The sequence below is a fragment of the Pinus tabuliformis genome, chromosome 1_2 (assembly GCF_031772625.1).
Source record: "Pinus tabuliformis cultivar Carrire ecotype Pingquan chromosome 1_2, CPIR1, whole genome shotgun sequence".
NCBI lineage: Eukaryota > Viridiplantae > Streptophyta > Pinopsida > Pinales > Pinaceae > Pinus > Pinus tabuliformis.
Window position 1 is genome coordinate 827461386 of NC_142298.1, and position 21096 is coordinate 827482481.

The window sequence follows — 21096 nt, forward strand, 5'->3', positions numbered from 1 at the left end:
AGTGAGGGGTTGCCTTCTCGGACAAAAAACCCTAAATTAAACATAACTTCTACCGTCAGATCTTCGCCTAATGAATGACCCAGATTGACTACGAAATTACAACATTTACAAGGCAATTTTACATCTATTTTTAGCTTCGGGGGCACTGCCCCCAATCCCCCGCACCCCTGGACCCCCCTTGCAGCGCAAATATTATGGGCAGCATTGCCACCACATTACGAACTGGGGTCCAATGCGGTGATACCTCTTAATAAAGAAGATAATCAGGCTCCACACTCAACAATTGTTTCTACCCACTTTGTTACATAGTCTTTAGCAACCAGTATGTAGGCCATTTGGTTTGATGGCGAATGAAATGGGCCAACAAAATCCAATGCCCATAGTTCGAAAGCTTCTATTACCAATTGGGGCTGCAGCGGAATTTCGTCAGATTGACTAGGACGACCCATCCTCTGGTAGCTATCACAAGCCTAGACATATTTCTTAGCATCTTTAAAATGGTGGGCCAATAATAGCCCATCTATAGTATCTTATGCCCAGTTCTGCAATCTACGAAGTGTCCTCTGCAAGGCTCATCATGGAAGGCCTTCAGGATGTCGCAAATTTCATCTTCATGAATGCATCTGTGTATGCACATATCAGATCCTGTATGAAAAAGGTATCTACCAATCCAAGAAAATTGGGCATTGCACTGGACAATTTGTTTCCTTTCCCTTGTTGTCAAGTGTCTGGGAAACTTTCCTACCGCTAGATAGTTTGATACATCTGCATACCATGGCATTTTAACTGCTATGGCAAACAAATGTTCATCTGGAAACTGGTCATCCACTACTAGTGAATCATTTATATTTGGAACCCGAGACAGAAAATCCATGACTGGGTTTTCTTTCCCTAGACGGTCTTTAATGGTGATATCAAACTCCTGCAAAAGTAACAACCAACGAGTCACTCGACCATTTTTAATTGGTTTGTTAGCTAAGTATCTAATTATGGAATGATCAGTATACATAAAAACTTGATAGCCAGTTACATAATGTCTAAATTTGTTTATGGCATAAATGACAGCTAAAAAATCCTTTTCTGTTACTGTATAATTAAGTTGAGCAGTAGTAAGATTTTTGCTGATATAATAAATAACATAAGGCTTTCTGTCCTCCTCTTGGCCGAGGACAGCGCCTATTGCCACATCTGATGTGTTCGTAGAGATATGAAAGGGTAGTTCCCAGTTGGGTCCATGCAATACTAGTGTCGTCGAAACCAATTTCTTCAAATCTGTAAAAGAAGTGTCACATTTATCAGACCATTTAAATTCAACATTTCCCGTTAAAGCATACAAAGGTGCATCAATTTGTGATTTTTTTTTATATAAACCTGCGATAGTAACCTGCATATCCAAGGAAGCTACGTACCTTCGTCTAAGTACAGGGTGTAGGTAGTAGGAGAATTACCTATATCTTCGCTGGATCTACCTGTATCCCAGCCGCAGAAATGTAGTGTCCTAGAAATATGCTTTATGTCATCATCATGTGACACTTGATGTTACTTAAACACAGGCTGGTGGAGATACATCATTCCAACGCCTTTTCTAATGTCTGTACCACTTGGTCAAAGTCATCCCCATATGGGGTAAAGTCATCCATGTAAAATTCAAGTCCTTCATTTATCAGATCAGCAAAAATACTGAGTATGGCCCTCTGAAATGTAGTTGGGGCATTGCATAAACCAAATAGTAACACTCTGTAAGAAAATGTGCCCCATGGGCAGGTAAAGGTGGTTTTGTCTTGGTCTTCATGGGTGATTCGGATCTGATTGTAGCAACTGAAGCCATCCAGAAAGGAAAATACTTGTTTTCCTGCCAGTGTATCAAGGACTTGATCAATAAATGGAAGAGGGAAGTGATCTTTCTGCGTGGCTTTGTTCAATTCCCAATAATCCACATAGATCCACCACTTCCCATTTTTCTTGGGAACAACTACCAGCAGAGAGACCCACTTACTATCCGAAATGGGATAAATAAAATTCACGTCCAACAACTTCTGTAGTTCTTCTTTTACAATATCTTTGAGATGCAGATTTAATCTCCATTGAGGTTGCCGGATAGGACGAGCATCCTTTTCGGTGTAGATATGATGTGTACATAATTGTGGGTCTATGCCCTTCATGTATGGATAGTCCCAAGCAAAATCCCCCTTATATTTTTGCAGAACTTGAATGAGCTTTAGTTGTTGGTCACTCTCCAGACTATCATTGATGTTTAAAATCTTGCCTCGTTCAATTTCAATAGGCTTGCTGTTATGGACGGCAGTTGTCGGGATATGCTGATCATCGGTATCTTTCAAAGGGTCTTCCAAGGCTTCATTGTCAAGAATTTCTTTTAACATTTGACATTTAACATTAGTCATAGTGACTGGATGATTAATAAAAGTATTGATTACATCGTCATCAGTCTGATTCTTGAACTCAAGCGCCTCTGCTGCTGTAAGTGGTGAACGAATAGTTTCTTCTAGGTATGTGGGTGGTTGTTTATGTACTTTCACAATGGGAGGACTTGGTTTGGCAGGAGGATATAAAACAAGATTCTTTACAGTGTCTCCCTTAGCAATGGTCATGCTGCCCTCATGAAAACCTATGTAAGCATCGACTGTTTCCAACCAAGGTCGACCCAAAATTAAAGGGTGCCCATCTAATTGACTTTTTGGGGTTATAACTAGAAAAACCACTGGGTACTCCCATGAATCAATGGAAACCGTAATGTCCTGTAAAGTTCCCTCTGGTTTTACCACCGAACGATCAACGAGTTCTAGCAGGGTGGTGGTTGGTTCCAGAGCTGTGATACCAAGTGTCTCACAAGTTTCCGCGGTTAAGATGTTAATGGATGCATCTAAGTCAGCTAGTGTGTTCGGAGAGGAGTGGCCATATATTTGGACTGTAACTATGGGATTCCCTGGATCTTCATATTTTATCAGTGTTTCCCTGCCCAAAAGTAAATCAAACAAGGTTCTTATTATATGGATAGTTGGTGAAGATTTTATTTTCCTCACAGGATTTTTTACACATAGTTCTTTAATCGTTTTAGCATAAATAGGAATATCTTGAATGGCCTGGAGGAGAGGGATTTTAATGCAAATATTTTTGAGTTCCCCTAAGGGATCAAAGTCTGGATAAACAATTGGTTTAGGTATTGTTAATCTTTCAGGGAACGGGGGAGAAGTAATTACAGGTTTTTCAGGATCTTTCTGCTCAGCTGTGTCTTCTCCCTATTTTATTTATGTGTCAGTCACAATCGATGGTATATTTATAGGTGGTGTTTCTAACTCATTTGGTGGCTTCTCTCTGTCTTCCTCAGGAGTGATAATGCGTCCTGACCTTAGCCTAAGTTAATTTCATTCTTTTTGTTTGGTCTCAAGGTCTAAGTTTTCAACAATTTGCACCAGCTGAACCGGTTTGTTATTGGGGTTTGGATTTGGTTGAGCTGGTAGTTAGGGATGTAGAAGGGGCTGAGGATTTTGCTGTAATGGATATGGGGCTGATAATGTAGGTTGAGGTTGAGGAACTATCCCCATAGCCATATTGGTTATCCCTAGATATCGCTGCCAATTCGGAGACCAATTTGAATTTTGTGAAGTAGAGGCAAGCCACTGGGATGGGTATGGATTATTTTTCCAAAAAGGAGTAAAAGGAGAATTCGGCCAAACATTACCTGGAAAGGACTAAGTTGGCAAAGATGACATAGGAAATGGTTGGTACTTCCAAGTCGAGAAAGGTGATTGACCTTGCGACGCTATTCCAAAATTATGCTACTCATTAAATGACAAAGAAGGAAAGAATTGAGATGGGTCTTGTGACATACTTGTGGATTGGCCTTGCCATTGTCGACGTCGGTTCATTAAGTATACTGGTTCTATCTCTTGTTATACTTCTTTAAAAATTATTTCATCCCTGGAAGTGATGGACACTTCTCGGTGGCATGGTCCTTGGTGCAGATAGCGCATGTCTGGACCATGTCCAATGGACACTCCCGTTGATTGTGCTTCTTTCAGCAGCATGGGAAAAAAACGACCAAATTCTGTTCTGCTAAGGCTTGTTTCTGTTTGGCCTACAGGACGTCCAACTGTGTTGTAAGGGTGCCTATGATGTATGTCTTGAAGTCCTCTAGGAGGTTACCGATTTCCATTCTTATTATGCCTCCACTAGGCGGTTTGCTTCCTCTAATCATAGGATCTTGGCTTCCTGACCCGGTGCGTGTGCTACCTCGTGAACACCTGATACACAAGCGAACAATTTCATCGTAATCCTGTTGAGGAATGTCTCGCTTCCCCATCAAATTTAAAGTTTCTATCTGTTATCACCCTAAAATTTTTGTTTCTAAAATTTGGAAAGTTTGCCTTGTTTCTAGTCATAGTCTTATAATAGGTTTTGAGTCATCTCATCTCAATAGTGTCATTCTCTTTTCCAAATAAAGTTTGACAGCCTCATTCCATGTCCTAGAACCCTCACCATGTGTTTAGAAGCCATATCTCACATCATTTTGAAGAAATTTTGAAATTAGCTACGAATCCACGTTTTTGTAGCGTAAAGAGTGTAAAAAGCCTATTTTGCACTACGAAATCACTGAACTAGGAGTTTTCGTAGCGCGCTACGAAACCACTGAAAAAGCCTGTTTCAGCGTAAACGACTATGTTTTCTTCTTTTACTAGTCAACTTCCAGAAGGATTCTTGAGCAGCTGAGGACTCAATTTTGAAAAATAAAATAGGCTTTCCTTCTTAACATACTGAAATACAAAAACCTCTTTCAGTTTCTTCAAATTTGCTATGAGGTTGGATAAATTTATGGTTAAACTTGCACTACGAAACTGCTGAAAGTCAAGCTTTGTCTTCTGGTTTTAGTAGTATTTTTCAAGATCAGTTTCTGGTCACAGGAGAAGGTATTTTTGAATTCTGAAGGAGGTTTCTCTTCATAAACTCTCCAGCTAAATTAACCTATCTCACTTTCTTCATAAGTGTTATCAGTTGGGAGATACCAAGCTTTCTTTGAAACCCTAATTTCAGAGAACAGGTTTTTCCTGTTTTACATGTGTTTTTCAAGGACAGATTCTAGACAGCTGGAGAAGTGTTTTAAAAACCAAGAGAGGTTTTTGTTATAGACAGCATGTACTACAAAAACCTCCTTCGGTTGCATAAAATATGTCATGTATGAGAAGATAAAGGCTTTGTCCCACGTGCTAATTTCAAAGATCCTAAACCTAAAAACAAGGAAACATGTTCCCTAATTTCTAGGGTTTATCATCAGCAGTAAGGTGACAACGTGGGAGGCTTCATCAAATTCAAACTCATGAGGTTGCAGCTGTCAAAGAATGCATTCAATGTTTAGTTAAGGTGGTTTAGTCATAATAAGGAGTTACACTCCTAGTTGTATTAGGTCTCTAGGACTGTTAGTTAACAACTAGTTGTAATTAATAGTTTGTTTTCGGTATGAGTAGGTGCCAGATCAAGCAAATTCAAATTCTCTTGATTAAGGATCATGGAATAATTATTGTAAAAGCTATATATGAAGCAAGAGATGAAATTAGAGGGGGTTGGCAATTTTCAAAGAAACAAGCACATTGTGTTATTGTATATGACTGTATGTTTTGAGGATTAATACAAAAAGTTGGTTTCACTACTCAGGATTCAGAAAGGGTTTTAATGTTTGATTTTCCTCATGGATTCCTTCATATACTTACTTGCAGTGGTATAGACACATGTTACTTAGAATTCATTGATGGTGCTCTAACTTCCTTCATGTGTTTGTACGTTGTGTTCTTCACATTATATCTCTGTTTTGCTTTTATGTTAAAACCCTCTATGCCCTAACTTCCATGTGAAATTGATCTTACTGTTGTACTAAATCACACTTTGACTCCATAGCCCAATGGAAGTTTGTTAATTGGTATTTCAACCATTTATACATTGTTGTTCGAATTTTCCATAGAGTTAGCCATCTAATCTTCAAAGTAAAATCTTTAACCCAGTGAGAGAGCCCTCTGAGGTTGAGGAGGCTAAGCCTCAGCCAAAAGTTTGGTTTGAAATAGTTACTCAAAGTCTTCCTGATCAGTAGCCTATCAAGGGTTGATTTTGTGATAACATTTTGGTGCGTCTGCCGGGAGTCTGAAGATTAATCATTCCCGAAATCAAGAAGTTGAACTTTTGAAGGTAGCAGGTGCTCAGAAATATTTTTGAGGTTGCAAAACTACCTTGGTGACTCCATTTTTGAAGAATTCAAAATTCATAGATTCATGGTGATGCCACTGGAGTTATGAAGAACTCAGATGCTACCATTCTTATTTCAAGATATGCATGCATAAATTTTTCAGGAATTCATGGTTTCCCAAATCATTTTCCCAAGGATACATATTTTCTAAGGAATGGTCCAAATTTGAATGGAGAAGATGTGTTTAACTTTGAAGCATATATCAGATTTCTGTGATTTTACCGAGTTTCTTAGAGTCAAACTTGAGGATGTTTGCATTATGTTGTTCTATGATTCATTTCAAGGAAAATGTAAACAGTGGATTGAAAGCTTTCCTGCCAAATCTATTAAGTCATTTGCAGACTTTTGGCTTATGTTTTTGGAGGAATGGATAGATAGATCAGATTTGGTGGCAAACTCTCCTTCAATTCAAGGTTTCAAACAATGGAATGATGATCATATTAATGAAGAAATAGATGAAAATTTTTCTTTGTCCTTGTCTTCTTATCTAAAATCATTTGAGTGCAAGACAGAAGATAAGATGAAATTTTTGGATGAAGTTGCTAAGAACATTGAGAAAGACATTGAAGGTTTACAAGGTCAAATTCAATCATATAGTCTTCATGATCATGATCATACTTTTCAAAAGCTTTCTATGGCAGAATACAAAGAGAGGGTGTTGATTCCTTTCTCTTTTGAGATTGACGAAGAATACATTATTTTTAAAAATCAATTTGAGGAGCAGTTTGAGAGCACACAGCTGAAGCCTTATGCAGATAATCAAAGTATTGGTGAGTTGTCCAAATTTGTAGAATATCACTAGAAACATCAAACTCGCCATGTGTTTTTTGACCCTATAGCTGACTACATGGAAAATATTTACTGTTCAGGCTTCCAGTTATATTTTCATCTTGAAGAACAGTTACACCTCATGCTGCTTTGGTTATTTCAGTATCTGGTTTATTTTTGCTTCATGCACAGTCAAAAGATTCAAGTGTCAGATCAGATCGATGACTGGCTTCAATGGAAGTTTCATGTTCCTTGAGCTACAAGTGGAGATTGCAGGTGATAGGGTAGGTAGGAATGTGCAAATAAGCTCAGGGTAGGTTGACTGAGCATATGTTTTAGTAGGTGCAGTTTGAATTCCTCTTACATAAATCATTAAAGGCTTGAGGAGTAGATTGGGCAGAAGTTCAGAGTTTTATTCTAGAGGATGGATAGTGGCACTGGAGCTACAGGTTCTTAGTGTACCACAAGGGCACACTATCCCTAGTGGAGCCACTGTTATCACCTAAAATTTTTGTTTCTAAAATTTGGAAAGTTTGCCTTATTTCTAGTCATAGTCTTATAATAGGTTTTGAGTCATCTCATCTCAATAGTGTCATTTTTTTTTCCAAATAAAGTTTGACAGCCTCATTCCATGTCCTAGAACCCTCACCATGTGTTTAGAAGCCATATCTCACATCATTTTGAAGAAATTTTGAAATTAGCTACGAATCCACGTTTTCGTAGCACAGACAGTGTAAAAAGCCTATTTTGCACTATGAAATCACTGAACTAGGAGTTTTCGTAGTGCGCTACGAAACCACTGAAAAAGCCTGTTTCAACATAAAAGACCATGTTTTCTGCTTTTACTAGTCAAATTCCAGAAGGTTTCCTGAGCAGCTGAGAACTCAATTTTGAAAACTAAAAGATTTTTTCCTTCCTAACATACTGAAATACAAAAATCTCTTTCATTTTCTTCAAATTCGCTATGAGGTGGGAGAAATTTATGGTTAAACTTGCACTACGAAACTGTTGAAAGTCAAGCTTTGTCTTCTAGTTTTAGCAGTCTTTTTCAAGATCAGTTTCTGGTCACAGGAAAAGGTATTTTGGAATTCTGAAGGAGGTTTCTATTCATCAACTCTCCAAATACAATAACCTATCTCACTTTCTTCATAAGTGTTATCAGTTGGGAGATACTAAGCTTTCTTTGAAACCCTAATTTCAAAGAATAGATTTTTCCTGTTTTACACGTGTTTTTCAAGGACAGATTCTGGACAACTGGAGAAGTGTTTTTAAAAACCAAGAGAGGTTTTTGTTATAGAAAACATGTAATAAAAAAATATCGTTCAGTTTCGTAAAATATGTCATGGATGAGAAGATAAAGGCTCTGTCCCACGTGCTAATTTTCAAAGATCCTAAACCTAAAAACAGGGAAACATGTTCCCTAATTTCTAGGGTTTATCATCAGCAGTAAGGTGACAACATGGGAGGCTTCATCAAATTCGACCTCATGAGGTTGCAGCTGTCAAAGAATGCATTCAATGTTTAGTTAAGGTGGTTTAGTCATAATAAGGAGTTACACTCCTAGTTGTATTAGGTCTCTAGGACTGTTAGTTAATAGCTAGTTGTAATTAATAGTTTGTTTTAGGTATGAGTAGGTTTCAGATCAAGCAAATTCGAATTTTGTTGATGAAGGATCATGGAGTCCTTATTTTAAAAGCTATATATGAAGCAAGAGATGAAATTAGGGGGGGTTGGCAATTTTCAAAGAAACAAGCACATTGTGTTATTGTATGTGACTGTATGTTTTTAGGATTAATACAAAGAGTTGGTTTCACTACTCAGGATTCAGAAAGGGTTTTAATGTTTGATTTTCCTCATGGCTTCCTTCATATACTTACTTGCAGTGGTATAGACACATGTTACTTAGAATTCATTGATGGTGCTCTAACTTCCTTCATGTGTTTGTAGGCTGTGTTCTTTACATTATATCTCTGTTTTGCTTTTATGTTAAAACCCTCTATGCCCTGACTTCCACGTGAAATTGATCTTATTGTTGTACTGAAACACACTTTGACTCCATAGCCCAATGGAAGTTTGTTAATTGGTATTTCAACCATTTATACATTGTTGTTCGAATTTTCCATAGAGTTAGCCATCTAATCTTCAAAGTAAAATCTTTAACCTAGTGAGAGAGCCCTCTCAGGTTGAGGAGGCTAAGCCTCAGCCAAAAGTTTGGTTTGAAATAGTTACTCAAAGTCTTCCTGATTAGCAGCCTATCAGGGGTTGATTTTGTGATAACACTATCCATTCTTCTTTCATTCCTTTAATTAAGATGGCTTTCAGGACTTCTTTTGGAAATGTGGAGTGAGGGGACCTCTACAAATTGTAGTGAAACCATTCAACATATTCCTCTAGAGTTTCATTATCCTTCGCAGACATTTTAAAGATTTCATCTTTTAATTCCTTAGTCCTACAATAGTCCTAATATTTTGTGAGAAAATAATTTTTCATGTCATCCCAAGAGTTAATAGTTCGTCCACCTAAACCGATGAACCACCGCAAAGCTCCTCCTTTTAGAGTAGAAAGGAACAACTTCAATTTTTGAGGATCGATGGTGTAATCGTATCCTCTACATAGGATGTCAAACTCGAATAAGAAGGCATTTGGATCCTCATTGGTCATCCCATGAAAGGTTGGGAGGTTTTGCAAGGGAATAGCTTTCATCGGGGCGTTGGCTACTGGATCGACTATGGGATATTCCAACATCGAGGTATGACCTTGAGGTTGTTGATTCACCATTTGGTCGAAAATGTGCCAATATCCTTCAGGGACTTCAGGGCATGCTATCTGAGTAAGTGGAGTATTCTCAATCCAAGGTGGTTTTACAACACTGCTCAGATCTAGGATCAGAGGAGATCCTAGCTCAGACAACTGTGGCTCTGCCTTAGCAGCTCCACTAGTTTCTCCCTCTCCTCTTAAATTGCATGATTTTCCCTCTTATGAAGGATTAGAATGTAAATTTTTGGTAACCTGAAAGCTCTATTCAAATCCTCTAGTTTGGCTATGAATATCAATGTAGGCGAAAGATGGTGACCCTGCTTCCTGAGGGATCACAGTAGGATTTTTTCTAGATATAGTTTGGGTGGGGGGTTTTGATATTTTTCTATATTTTTATTCCTAGTCATTCATAAAAAACCCATACTCCTATTTAACCTCTATGCATTTGCTGAAAAGAGGGTTGATGAGCAAGCACTTTACTTGTTGGTTACACAAGTTCTTACCTCCCGTTTTTAAAACCCAATTCTTTTACAGCAAGAAAAATAAAAAGAAATCACTTTGAAACACTCTCCCTGGCAATGACGCCAAAATGTTGGTGCACTAAGATGACTATTAAAAGCAACCTTAATACCTACATTAGTTAGCAAACTAGGGTAAGTCTATTTATTTCAAGAGTGTTCAACATTTTCTATGCAAGTGAATTTAGAGGCTAATTCATAATGAAATTATTTAGAATCATTGCAATGATTAATATCTAATTCTCGAAGTTCAATCCAAAACAAATATAAAGGCAAACCTTAAAGCATTTGCAAATCTATCTTAATCTATTGTGCAGAAAACTGAATCTGAATGCAAGTAAAAAGAATCACTCTTAGCAGATTGACTAGTATCAAAAAAAATTCATTCAGTAAGAAAGAAATCTATAGCAAATGAACATCAAGCAACTATTCAAACTTTTAACTGAAAGCAATCAACTGTAAACTCAGGATCTCTAATAACACTACTTTAGAATGAACAACAATCAAATACTTAAACTAATCTGATAAATTCATCAAATATTAACAAACAACTGTAAACATAGCAAGATCTAGATTCTAGTTTGAATGGCAAAGGTAAATCGTAACAATCAATACTTACAACAATCAGAATAATTCTAATTTCATGAAATAACAGGAATAAAAAATTGCGGGAGTAAACAAAAATAAGTATGGCATAATTAAAGCAGTAAATCTCCTATCCACCGGGCCTAGAGTCTCTAGAAGTCACTACCGAAAGATACTCAGAATTGGATTACAAGTCAAACACGGTCTTTCTCATTAAACTCAATAAAGATACAACATCACTATAGTGAGAATACTCTATGTCAAAAGTGAATAGTTACAATCTCTCAATTCCTCACTAGCTTAACTTAGTTGCATTCTACGTTGCCCATCAACTTTATATAATTAATGAGAGATAAACAGATAGGAGTGAATCCTCAGGATCAGGAGATCCTGAGGATTTCACAACCAACAATCTGATTTCATTACAAAATAAACTCGATTCTCCTAGTCTTCCGCTAGCCTTCATGAGCGAGACATTTTTCCTTTTCCTTTTCTTGGTCACTGTCGTTCCTTCATTTGAACAACAATCATTAAATTCATATTCCTGCATATAAAAGTAGCAAAAGTTAGCTTTAATGCCCAAAATTACCCAATTCGTTAATGATTGATTTTATCCAACTTCTACAATCATTTCTTCTAAATTATTTTCTAAAATGAAGATAAAATGAATGATTAATTAAGCTAAGATGAGGATAAAACATACCTTTTCCATGGCCCAACAAGAGTCACACATAGCCAAGATTCTAAAAGACTGCGAGGAAACTTGGCGACTCAGGAATAGGGCCATATGGTTAAAGGCTGGAGATGATAATACTAAAATTTTCCACAGTTTTTCCAAAGGACAGAGGGCCAAGAACACTATCTGGAAAATTCCCACTAGAGATGGACAATTTGCCACCTCTTTTCACCAGATGGCCCACCTAGGGAATTCGAACTTCCGGAAGTTGTTCAAGGCCCCCCCTGGGGCATTGTTAGCTGAAATTGTTTGCATAATAGGATTATTCCCTCGTTATGTTGATCAAGAAGACTTTGAGGATCTTGTCAAACCTGTTTCCATGGGTGAATTAGAGGGAACTATTAAATGTTTTAAAAAATATAAGAACCCTGGGCCAGATGGGTGGACAATTGAATTCTATATTTCCTTTTTTGATATCATTGGACAAGATCTGCTCAATGTGGTAGAGGAATGTAGACTTACTGGTCGTATGTGTGGGACTATCAAATCCAATTTTATTTCCCTTATTCCCAAGGTGGATTCGCCCAACTCATTTGATGACTTCAAGCCCATCTCTCTTTGCAAATGCCTCTACCAAATCATTGTTAAGATTATTTCCAACCATCTTAATCCCATTATGTCTAATCATATTCTTCCTAAACAATTGACAAATACATGAAGCAGTTGGCACTGCTCAAGAGGTCCTCCACTCTCTCAAGATGAAGAAGCTCAAAGGGACCATTCCCAAGATTGACTGATATAAGGCTTTCGACAAGGTTAGCTAGCTATACATTAGAATGATCCTCACTCACTTAGGCTTTCCATTATCATTTATCACTTGGACCATGAGCTTTATTACAACTACTTCTTTCAGTGTTCTCATAAATGGCTCTGCCTCCTATTTCTTTCATGCAGAGTGTGGGTTGAGGCAGGGATGCCCTCTATCCCCTCTCTTATTTCTCCATGTTATGAAAGGGCTCAGCCAACTCATTCACCATGCCAGAAGGGAGGGGCGAATACTTGGTCTAAATATCACTAATCACTATACTATTACCCACCTCATTTTTATGGATGTTGTGATTATTATTCTAGATGGGAGCATCCAAGACTTCACTGCTTTCCATGATATCGTGTTACTTTTTTTAGCTGCTATAGTTATGGAGCCCAATAAGATGAAATCCGTTATTACTTTCTCTGCCTTCTCAATTCAGGATATGCAGAAAGCCTCTCATAAATTCCCCTATCAATGTTTACAATTCGAGGCTGGACTTAAATATCTTGGCTTCCGGATTAAAACTCATGGTTATAATATTGCAGATTGGTCATGGCTGGTGGCCAAGATCGAAAAGAGGCTACTCAACTAGAACCATCGATTTATATCAAGGGCAGGGAGACTGGTACTCATCAAATCGGTACTAAAGGCAACGTCGGTGTATTGGATGTCATTAGCATGGATCCCTAAAGGAATCCTTGCTCGGATTCAAAAATTGTGCTGTAGATTCCTTTGGAAGGGACATAAGGAAGGGAAACCTTTTGCATGGGTGGGATGGACCCAAATCGCTCTACCAAAGAAGTGGGGGGGATGGGGCTTGAAAGACCTACCATCCTTCACCCATGCTCTAGCTACTAAAATGGGCTGGCTTATACTCACATCCAACATTCTATGGATAGAAGTAGTGCATTTCAAATACATCTGGCCATTACAGATCATGGACTGGATCCGACTTCCTACTTGGCGTAAAACGAGTAGTTCTTCTATTTGGAGAGCTGTCCTCCATGCTCTACATATTATTAGAAATGGTTTAGTCTGGTGCATCTGTGATGGTCAATCGGTGCGGATTGGCATTGATCCGTGGACTGGCATTGGAAATATGCATCGGATCCCACCTGTTCTCATTCAACACCTCAAGAAAAATGATATACATAGGCTTGCTGCCATTGCAGATATGGAGAATTCCACCTTTGTCGCACAAGCATGGAAAACGACTAGGATTTAGGCATCCCAACACAATGGCACCATACATGGGATGAATACATAAAGGATCTATTAGAATCCCATGTTCGCATCAAAGAGGGGGCTGATGAACTCATATGGGATCATGCTGGGCATGGAATATATATGCCCAAAGAAGGTTACCATGTCATTCAAGCCTCTCTTACACCACCTGTGCTCACTGATTGGTGGCAACACATATGGAAGCTTAAAGCCCCACCTCGCACCAGATTACTCATGTGGAACATCTTGATGAAACAAAACACCTACAAGTACCAACCTTATGCATAGGTCATATCACGGTCTCTCTAGATGTGTGTTATGAAAATAGGCTAAAGAATCAAACGACCATCTATTCCTCCACTGCAACTCGGTTATTGACTTGTGGTCACAAGTTCTTTCATCCCTCTCTATAAATGCATGATGGTCCGGGAACAACATTGTGGAAGCTTGGAACCACTGGAGAACGGGGACCTCAAACAAAAAACATCATTGTATACCTTTGATTTTATGTTGGTCCATATGGTTGAACCGAAACGGTTATATCTTCAGAGACAAAGCTATAAATTGGCCTATATCTATTCCATGCATTTTAAATGCATACATGATATACCTGATGATGATAATATATCACCTGTTCGAACAGTGACCACCGAAGTCATTAACCTCAATATATCGTGGGCCTACTTTGATGGCGCTGCTCAGGAACATGGATGTGGAGGGGGTATACCGTTTCACCAATCTGAAAACCATATCTTTCGCATACAATTGCCTTTGGGGTCTGGCACAAATAATTTTGCTGAACTTATTACTCTTCGTCACTTGCTCCACTTTGCACTTGCTCATGACTGTAGACATATTCAAATTTTTGGGGATTCAAAAATCATCAAAAACTGGTTCAACAATGCATCCACTTGTCATATGCATTCACTCAGAAATATAATGGATGAAGCATTGCTTTTTAAATCCCAATTTGAATATATTTCTTGTCAACATATTTATAGGGAGCACAATTAGGTTGCCGACCAACTATCCAAGGAGGCCATGGTCCAGCCCAGGGGTATCTGGCTCATAAAGGAATAGTAGGGAGATGAACACTTCCAATACTACCATCGACTGTACATAGATCAACACTACCCGAGGGCCAACATGCCCTAATTTTGTAGTATATATTTTTTTCTCAGTACATGATATAGTCCTATCTTGTATATATTATTACAGAATTGTTTAAAGTCCACCCTATAAGGGTTTTTTGTACAAAACTATTTTTTGATGGCCATGGGCCCAACATATGCAATGCCACTCATGCATCTACAACATGTAATTTTCTTACTAATAGAAAATTACGATTTTTCCCTGGGGAAAAACATAATCAATATTTTAATATTTTACTTCATGAACATGTGTATTGGCATTCATGTAATAAATTAAACCAAATTTAATAATGATCCATAAGCTTCCATGGATATTCATGTGGACAATTCGTCACAATAGACCTGATAATAATATATTAAAATACTAAAATTTTACACTATTACATTTTATTAATCTTTAAGGTATGTGGATTTAACTGTAATTAGTGCATGCATGCGAATATAAATTATGCAGAAAGGTAGAGAATGACAAAATAAGCTCACACACACATAAGACACAAGATATGCTCTTTGGGAAACCCTTTCGGAAGAAAATCCAGCTGGAAGGTGAGGTCGCTTCACTCTCTTTCTCTGTCTGGAAGTATGGTTGCAGGTACAAAGAAGTAATGCCCGTGACTCGTGGGTTGCTACAGTGCAGAAATCCTCTCTGTGTGCTCTACCTCCTATCTCTCCTCGCTATCTTTTCTCAAATATGGAACAAAATGCTCTTGAAAGAATGGAATGCCTCTTCCCTCTTGTGGCCTGATTATAACACAACCCGATAACCTACTAGTGGTTAAGTTTGACTAAATCAACTCTTAACTAGAGTTACAAAATAGATTATTCTAGAGTATTTTACATCAAAAACATGTGGCTATCCCATTTTCCATGAATAATGGGGGTTGACGCAACATCCTCCGGAACTGTAGGTGTTAAAACTGGAAGGTCAACTTCTGAGTGAAATAATTTTTTCATACGAACTCTAACTGACACGCTTATTACGTTGTTGGAAAGGTCTCTGTGTGTAGAATAGCATGAAAAGGTGCTTCACTAAAGCAAAAACTTTTACTCCCAAAAAAAATCGTTTGATGCCTAAAAATGCACTCGGAAGGTTCCAGACCTTGTTTCACCAAACTGGGTCCTGGTAGAAAAAATGGTCCCTTGAGCTGATTCCTCCACTTTTTCCACTCCAAATTCATCGAGATGGATGAAAAAAAATATAATGATCCAATTCGGATCACACCTCCCCATTTTGGGAGGATTTTGGTCCCAAAAGTATTTTACTGAATGAGGTGAGAAACATTTTCCTCCACCTTCTCTCTGGTGTACCATTAATCTGCCAAAAGTCATGTTGCCCCTGTCTTGTAGTTCTAGACCTCTTCTGCAAAACTGTATCTTCTGTCAACTCTACCTGAGCGTCTGGTTCCAAATCCTCCACAAAAGGTAGGACATGTTCCTCTTCCTGATCTAGCAAGGAAGGCTCATAGAGTTTCAAATTATCTACATTCACAATTGAGTAAATACGCATATATGGTGGTAAATTGAGTCGATATGAATTATCACCAACCTTTTCCAGTATCTCAAAGGGACCATACCTTAGAGCCTTGATTTTATTACGAAGCCCATACAGCCTGTCCTTGTTCAATTGTAACCATACTCTATCTCCCACCTTGAATGATTTCTCTGTTCTGTGTTGATCATGCCTGGCCTTATACTTCTCCTACGACTTTTGTAGTGTTTTTTGTACCTGTAGATGGATATGCCTGATCTTTTTTATAAAATTTTCAGCCCTCAAAGAATATCCTGTAAGATCTTCCCTCACTCCTCCTTGCTACCCATATGAAATATCCCGAGGTGAAGGTGGAAAATATCCAAAACAAGTCTCAAATGGGTACTTTAAGGTAGAAGTGTGGACTACTCTATTATAAGAATGTTCTATATATACCAGATTTTCATCCCAGGTCTTCATATGCTTCTAGTTGTATCCCCTCATAAGCTACACCAAAGTCTTGTTGACTACTTATGTCTGCCCATCTGTTTGTGGATGGAATGTTGTATATCTCTTCAAATTTGTGTCCATATTCTCCCATAATGTAGTCCATAATTCACTAAGAAATCTTGTGTCCATGTTTGAAATGATGCTCCTTGGTATCCCAAAGTGCACCTAAAGCTATCAAAAGAACAAGTTTGTTTCTTCTTGTCCACTGATGGTATTTTTATAGGTCATCATAATGCACATCTTGTTGAACCTATCAACTACCATGAATAGGTAGTCATGTCCCTTCCTGGTTGTCAGTAAACCTCCCAAAAATTCCATTGAAATTCTTTCCTAATGACGAGTAGGTATAGTAAAGGGATGATATAGATATTTTTTCCCGTTGCTAGGCTTGTTGGTACAACAAAGCATGCATCTTTCGATGAACCTAGCTACCTCCTCTTGCATTTTGGGCCAGTACGCATACCTCTGCAAGTTAGACATGGTCTTTCCTACACCAGAGTGCCCTACAACCTTGGAGGTGTGAGCCTCTCTAATAAGCAGCAAATGCTCACCTTTAGGAACACATAGCTTATGCAACCTATAGAGTAACCTATCTTGGAGATGGTAGTCAATGGTGTTGTCTCCATCATGCACATGAATCTAACTATGCAATTGATGATACACCTCCTTGAAGTCCTCATCTTCTAAATATGCCTCTTTGTATGCATCATGGGTGAATGGCTTTGTTATCACTGAAAATTCTGATGCCAAAATTGCTCAGACTAGCTTGAGGACAAAGTGTTTCCGCAGCGCATAGATCCCTTTATCAGTTTCGCAACGCAACATCTTTTAGGTGATTTCGTAGCGCATAATTCATATTTTACACTGGCTGCGCTACGAAATTGGGGATTTTTTCGAATCCATAGCCATTTTCACCTAGCTATCATACTTATCAGAATCTGCTGTGTTTTAGATCGTTAGGTGTTGTGGTACTGACACATGTTGCAGTTGTTGCTGAGAAGGAGACAAAGGGTTCTATTTACTAACGAGTTTGAAACCCTTCAGAAGGAATTGGCGGTGGTGTTCCTGATGCGGCGAAGCTGGTGATAAAAGCTCTGGACAGCTGTGATTTCGCAGAGTGTGGCTTGACTCATCTTCCCCAAATTTCTATAAACAGAAAATCTCGCATCTTACTCTCAGATTCACTTTTCCTCGTTTTTGGTAACGATGACAGCCGTGTTGTTCAGTCGGATGTCAAGGATTCGGCCCGGAAGATTGCTAAGGCTTGGAGAAAAGAAATTTGATAAGTATACGGTTTACACCGGTAAGGGGGATCTTAGGGCGTTCCTGAAGCTCTTGGCTTCGTTTGAAATCGCGGCAGGTTACCTGAGGGATGAGCTTTGGGGTTTACTGTTTATTATTTCGAGCAGCAAGCAAACTCCAGAACTGTGTCGGTCTCTTGGGTTGTCTCCTTACATATCAGAATTTATCGATAAGCTTTCAGAAAGTGGTCAACCATTAGAGGCTCTTAGATATGCGGATACATTTGGCATACTGGATAAAGTAGATGCTGTGGATTTGTTGACATCATTTTTGAGAGAGTTGGAGAAGGCTGAAAAGGAAAGGAACGTGTCTGCTTTCAGCCATCAAATTATATCTCCAGACTCCAGAGTGAGATGATGGCAGTGGGAGCTGTTATTGAGCTTGTCAGAAAGTATGGTTTGCAAAGTCATTTTCCTGAAGACAAACTAAAAAAAACCGGCATGGAGGAGGAAGTGAAGGAGCTACTGGATACTTTGGAAGGCCTTAAATCAGCGTTATCATTGTCACCATTAGATACCAAAATTCAATCTCAGCTTACCAAGTTGCAACATCATGCAGAGCAGATTTCCACGACTGTAAAAGGTGTGGCTATGCGACGCCCAAAAGTGAAGGATATGAGCTCTGAAGTAGTGGACAGTAATCCATATAGTAGACTTATGGCATTGAAGCGAATGGGTATTGTGAACAACTATGAGCGGATTCGAGAATTCTCAGTTTCCATTGTTGGTATTGGTGGCGTAGGAAGTGTTGCAGCTGAAATGCTTGCAAGATGTGGAATTGGGCGCCTTTTGCTGTATGACTATGACACAGTGGAATTGGCAAATATGAATCGTCTCTTCTTCCGGCCAGAACAGGTTGGCATGACTAAGACAGATGCTGCTGCTCAGACACTTGCTGAAATTAATCCAGATGTTTTGATTGAGAGCTACACATTGAATATTACAACAGTGAAGGGTTTTGAGAAATTCATGGAGACTCTGACCAACCAAGTTATTGGATCCACAAGAAGTCGACAAAGTGGAGTTGATTTGGTGTTAAGCTGTGTAGATAACTATGAAGCTCGCATGGTTGTCAATCAGGCTTGCAACGAGCTAAACCAAATATGGATGGAGTCAGGTGTGTCAGAGGATGCTGTATCTGGGCATATTCAATTGCTCATTCCGGGAGAAACAGCTTGTTTTGCATGTGCTCCACCACTGGTAGTTGCATCTGGAGTAGATGAGCGTACTCTCAAGCGTGATGGTGTTTGTGCAGCTTCATTACCCACCACAATGGGAGTTGTGGCTGGTCTTTTGGTTCAAAGTACTCTCAAGTACTTGCTTCAATTTGGTGAAGTTTCTAAATACTTGGGATACAATGCTCTCAAGGACTATTTCCCAACCATGGAAATGTTACCTAATCCTCAGTGTTCTAATTCTGCTTGTCAAGACCGTCAGCGAGAATATATCCAGTTGAAGCCAGCAAAGGATGCTGCAGCTAAGGCTAGGGCAGAAGCAGAAGCAGCTTGTGCATCTAATCTTCCAGTTCACGATGATAATGAGTGGAATATAAGTGTTGCCCAGTTTAGAGTCTAACTTGACATATGACCCAGTTTTCCACCCAGAATGTGAAGGAGAAAAATATGTCATGCAAAACTGTTCAAATTTAGAAAACATTTCTATAGAAGCATTGCAGTCTTCGAGCTATGATGTAGGCCTTTCCATTGGCAGCGCTGTGAGATATACAAAGCCCGAAAAAGAGTCTGCAAAGTGAAAGATGGCACACTGAAAGATTTTTTATCAAGTCAGCAGCTTCTGTCACCATCTGATTGTCACACTCCAATGGGAAATGACAGATATTTAAAGCGGATTGATGGAGCATTTCAATACGTTTCTCCAAATGATTCAATGGAAAAGCTCAATGTTGCAAGAGAATTTTCAGATAAAATACTAGTTTATGACCAGATGTTTTCTTTAGAGTACAATTTGCAGTCATTAAATGGAAAAGAAGACAGTGGACAAAAGGTAGACATGTTTCAACATGTTAAATGGAATGGATTGTCAAACTCAAAAGATAACCATATTTGCCAACATGGGATTGAGAAGGTTGATAATATCTTAATATCAATATCCAAAAACCAAACACGGTGCCCGTGTAAAAATCAGTGTTGTTCCAAGTTCATCATTAACACCACTAATTCTGTGGCTTTTGAAAAAAGTGCCAATCATAAGAAGGAAAGCACACAGGTATATAATAGAAGAAATGAAATGTTTCCAGTTTGAGAGTGAATGGTCTCATGCCAAGGATGATTGTCAGTTAAAAGCTTATAGTCATTGCATTCAGATGGATAGGAAAATGCCCCTTGCAGAATATATTGGCTTTGGTTACTGTCGAATTTGTCTCACTCTTCAAGAAACTGAACTGGCATGACTGGTTATGAATGAGTTTGCAGGGATAAAAAAAGACCATATATCTCTGATTATTGGATCCCAAAAATGAAGATGAATAATGATCAAGGAAAACTGTGTTTTTGAAATTACACAGCAGTTTCGTAGCGCGCTACGAAACTGCTGTAGCTGCATGTTACAATTGAGCCGATCAATTATGATTGACAAATCAACAAATCTTTTTGAAAGGTGTTGTCTTCACACATGGCAAAGGTGGACAGCAGATCAAGGACGTGGCATTCTGATATGTTTTGAATAATCAAAGATGAAGGGCATAGTTCATTGGATTCGAATATCTTTGAGGAAAACCAAAGGCCGATAAACAGGGACAGTTTTCTATTTTTCAGGGGCAATGGAGAAAGTGCGACATCAAAGTCCAGCAAGCAGCTACAAACATCTACCACATCCAAACTGAAAAAGGAGCAGATGTCAAAGAACGAGGTTCATTGTAATTAAAGCCATCAAGCATGTAATACGGTGTTAGAGTCCTACTTGATTTAGAACTCTTTAAAAACTCCAGTCAGCACTTTAGTTATATTTATTAGTTAGTTCAATAGCTGATAGGTGTCAGTAGAGGTAGTTATCGACTCCCCTCATGCTGGAGGAGGATGCTCGAATTAGTTAGAATAGGGATTCTATATATAGCTAGA

The 21096-nt window shown here is 38.6% G+C and overlaps 1 protein-coding gene across 1 annotated transcript; it reads left to right on the forward strand.

Annotated features, from left to right (window-relative positions):
• The first annotated feature begins 18450 nt into the window (after nt 1-18450).
• Nucleotides 18451-19594, forward strand: LOC149208469 (ubiquitin-like modifier-activating enzyme 5). Its single transcript, XM_089398351.1, has one exon. It carries the CDS (start codon nt 18461-18463, stop codon nt 19592-19594), a length of 1134 nt encoding a protein of 377 aa, XP_089254477.1. The 5' UTR covers nt 18451-18460.
• Nucleotides 19595-21096: the final 1502 nt, after the last annotated feature.

Bases quoted from the DNA above. Each gene is read 5' to 3' on its own strand.
- LOC149208469 (XM_089398351.1), top strand. From the start codon at position 18,461: ATGGAGGAGGAAGTGAAGGAGCTACTGGATACTTTGGAAGGCCTTAAA.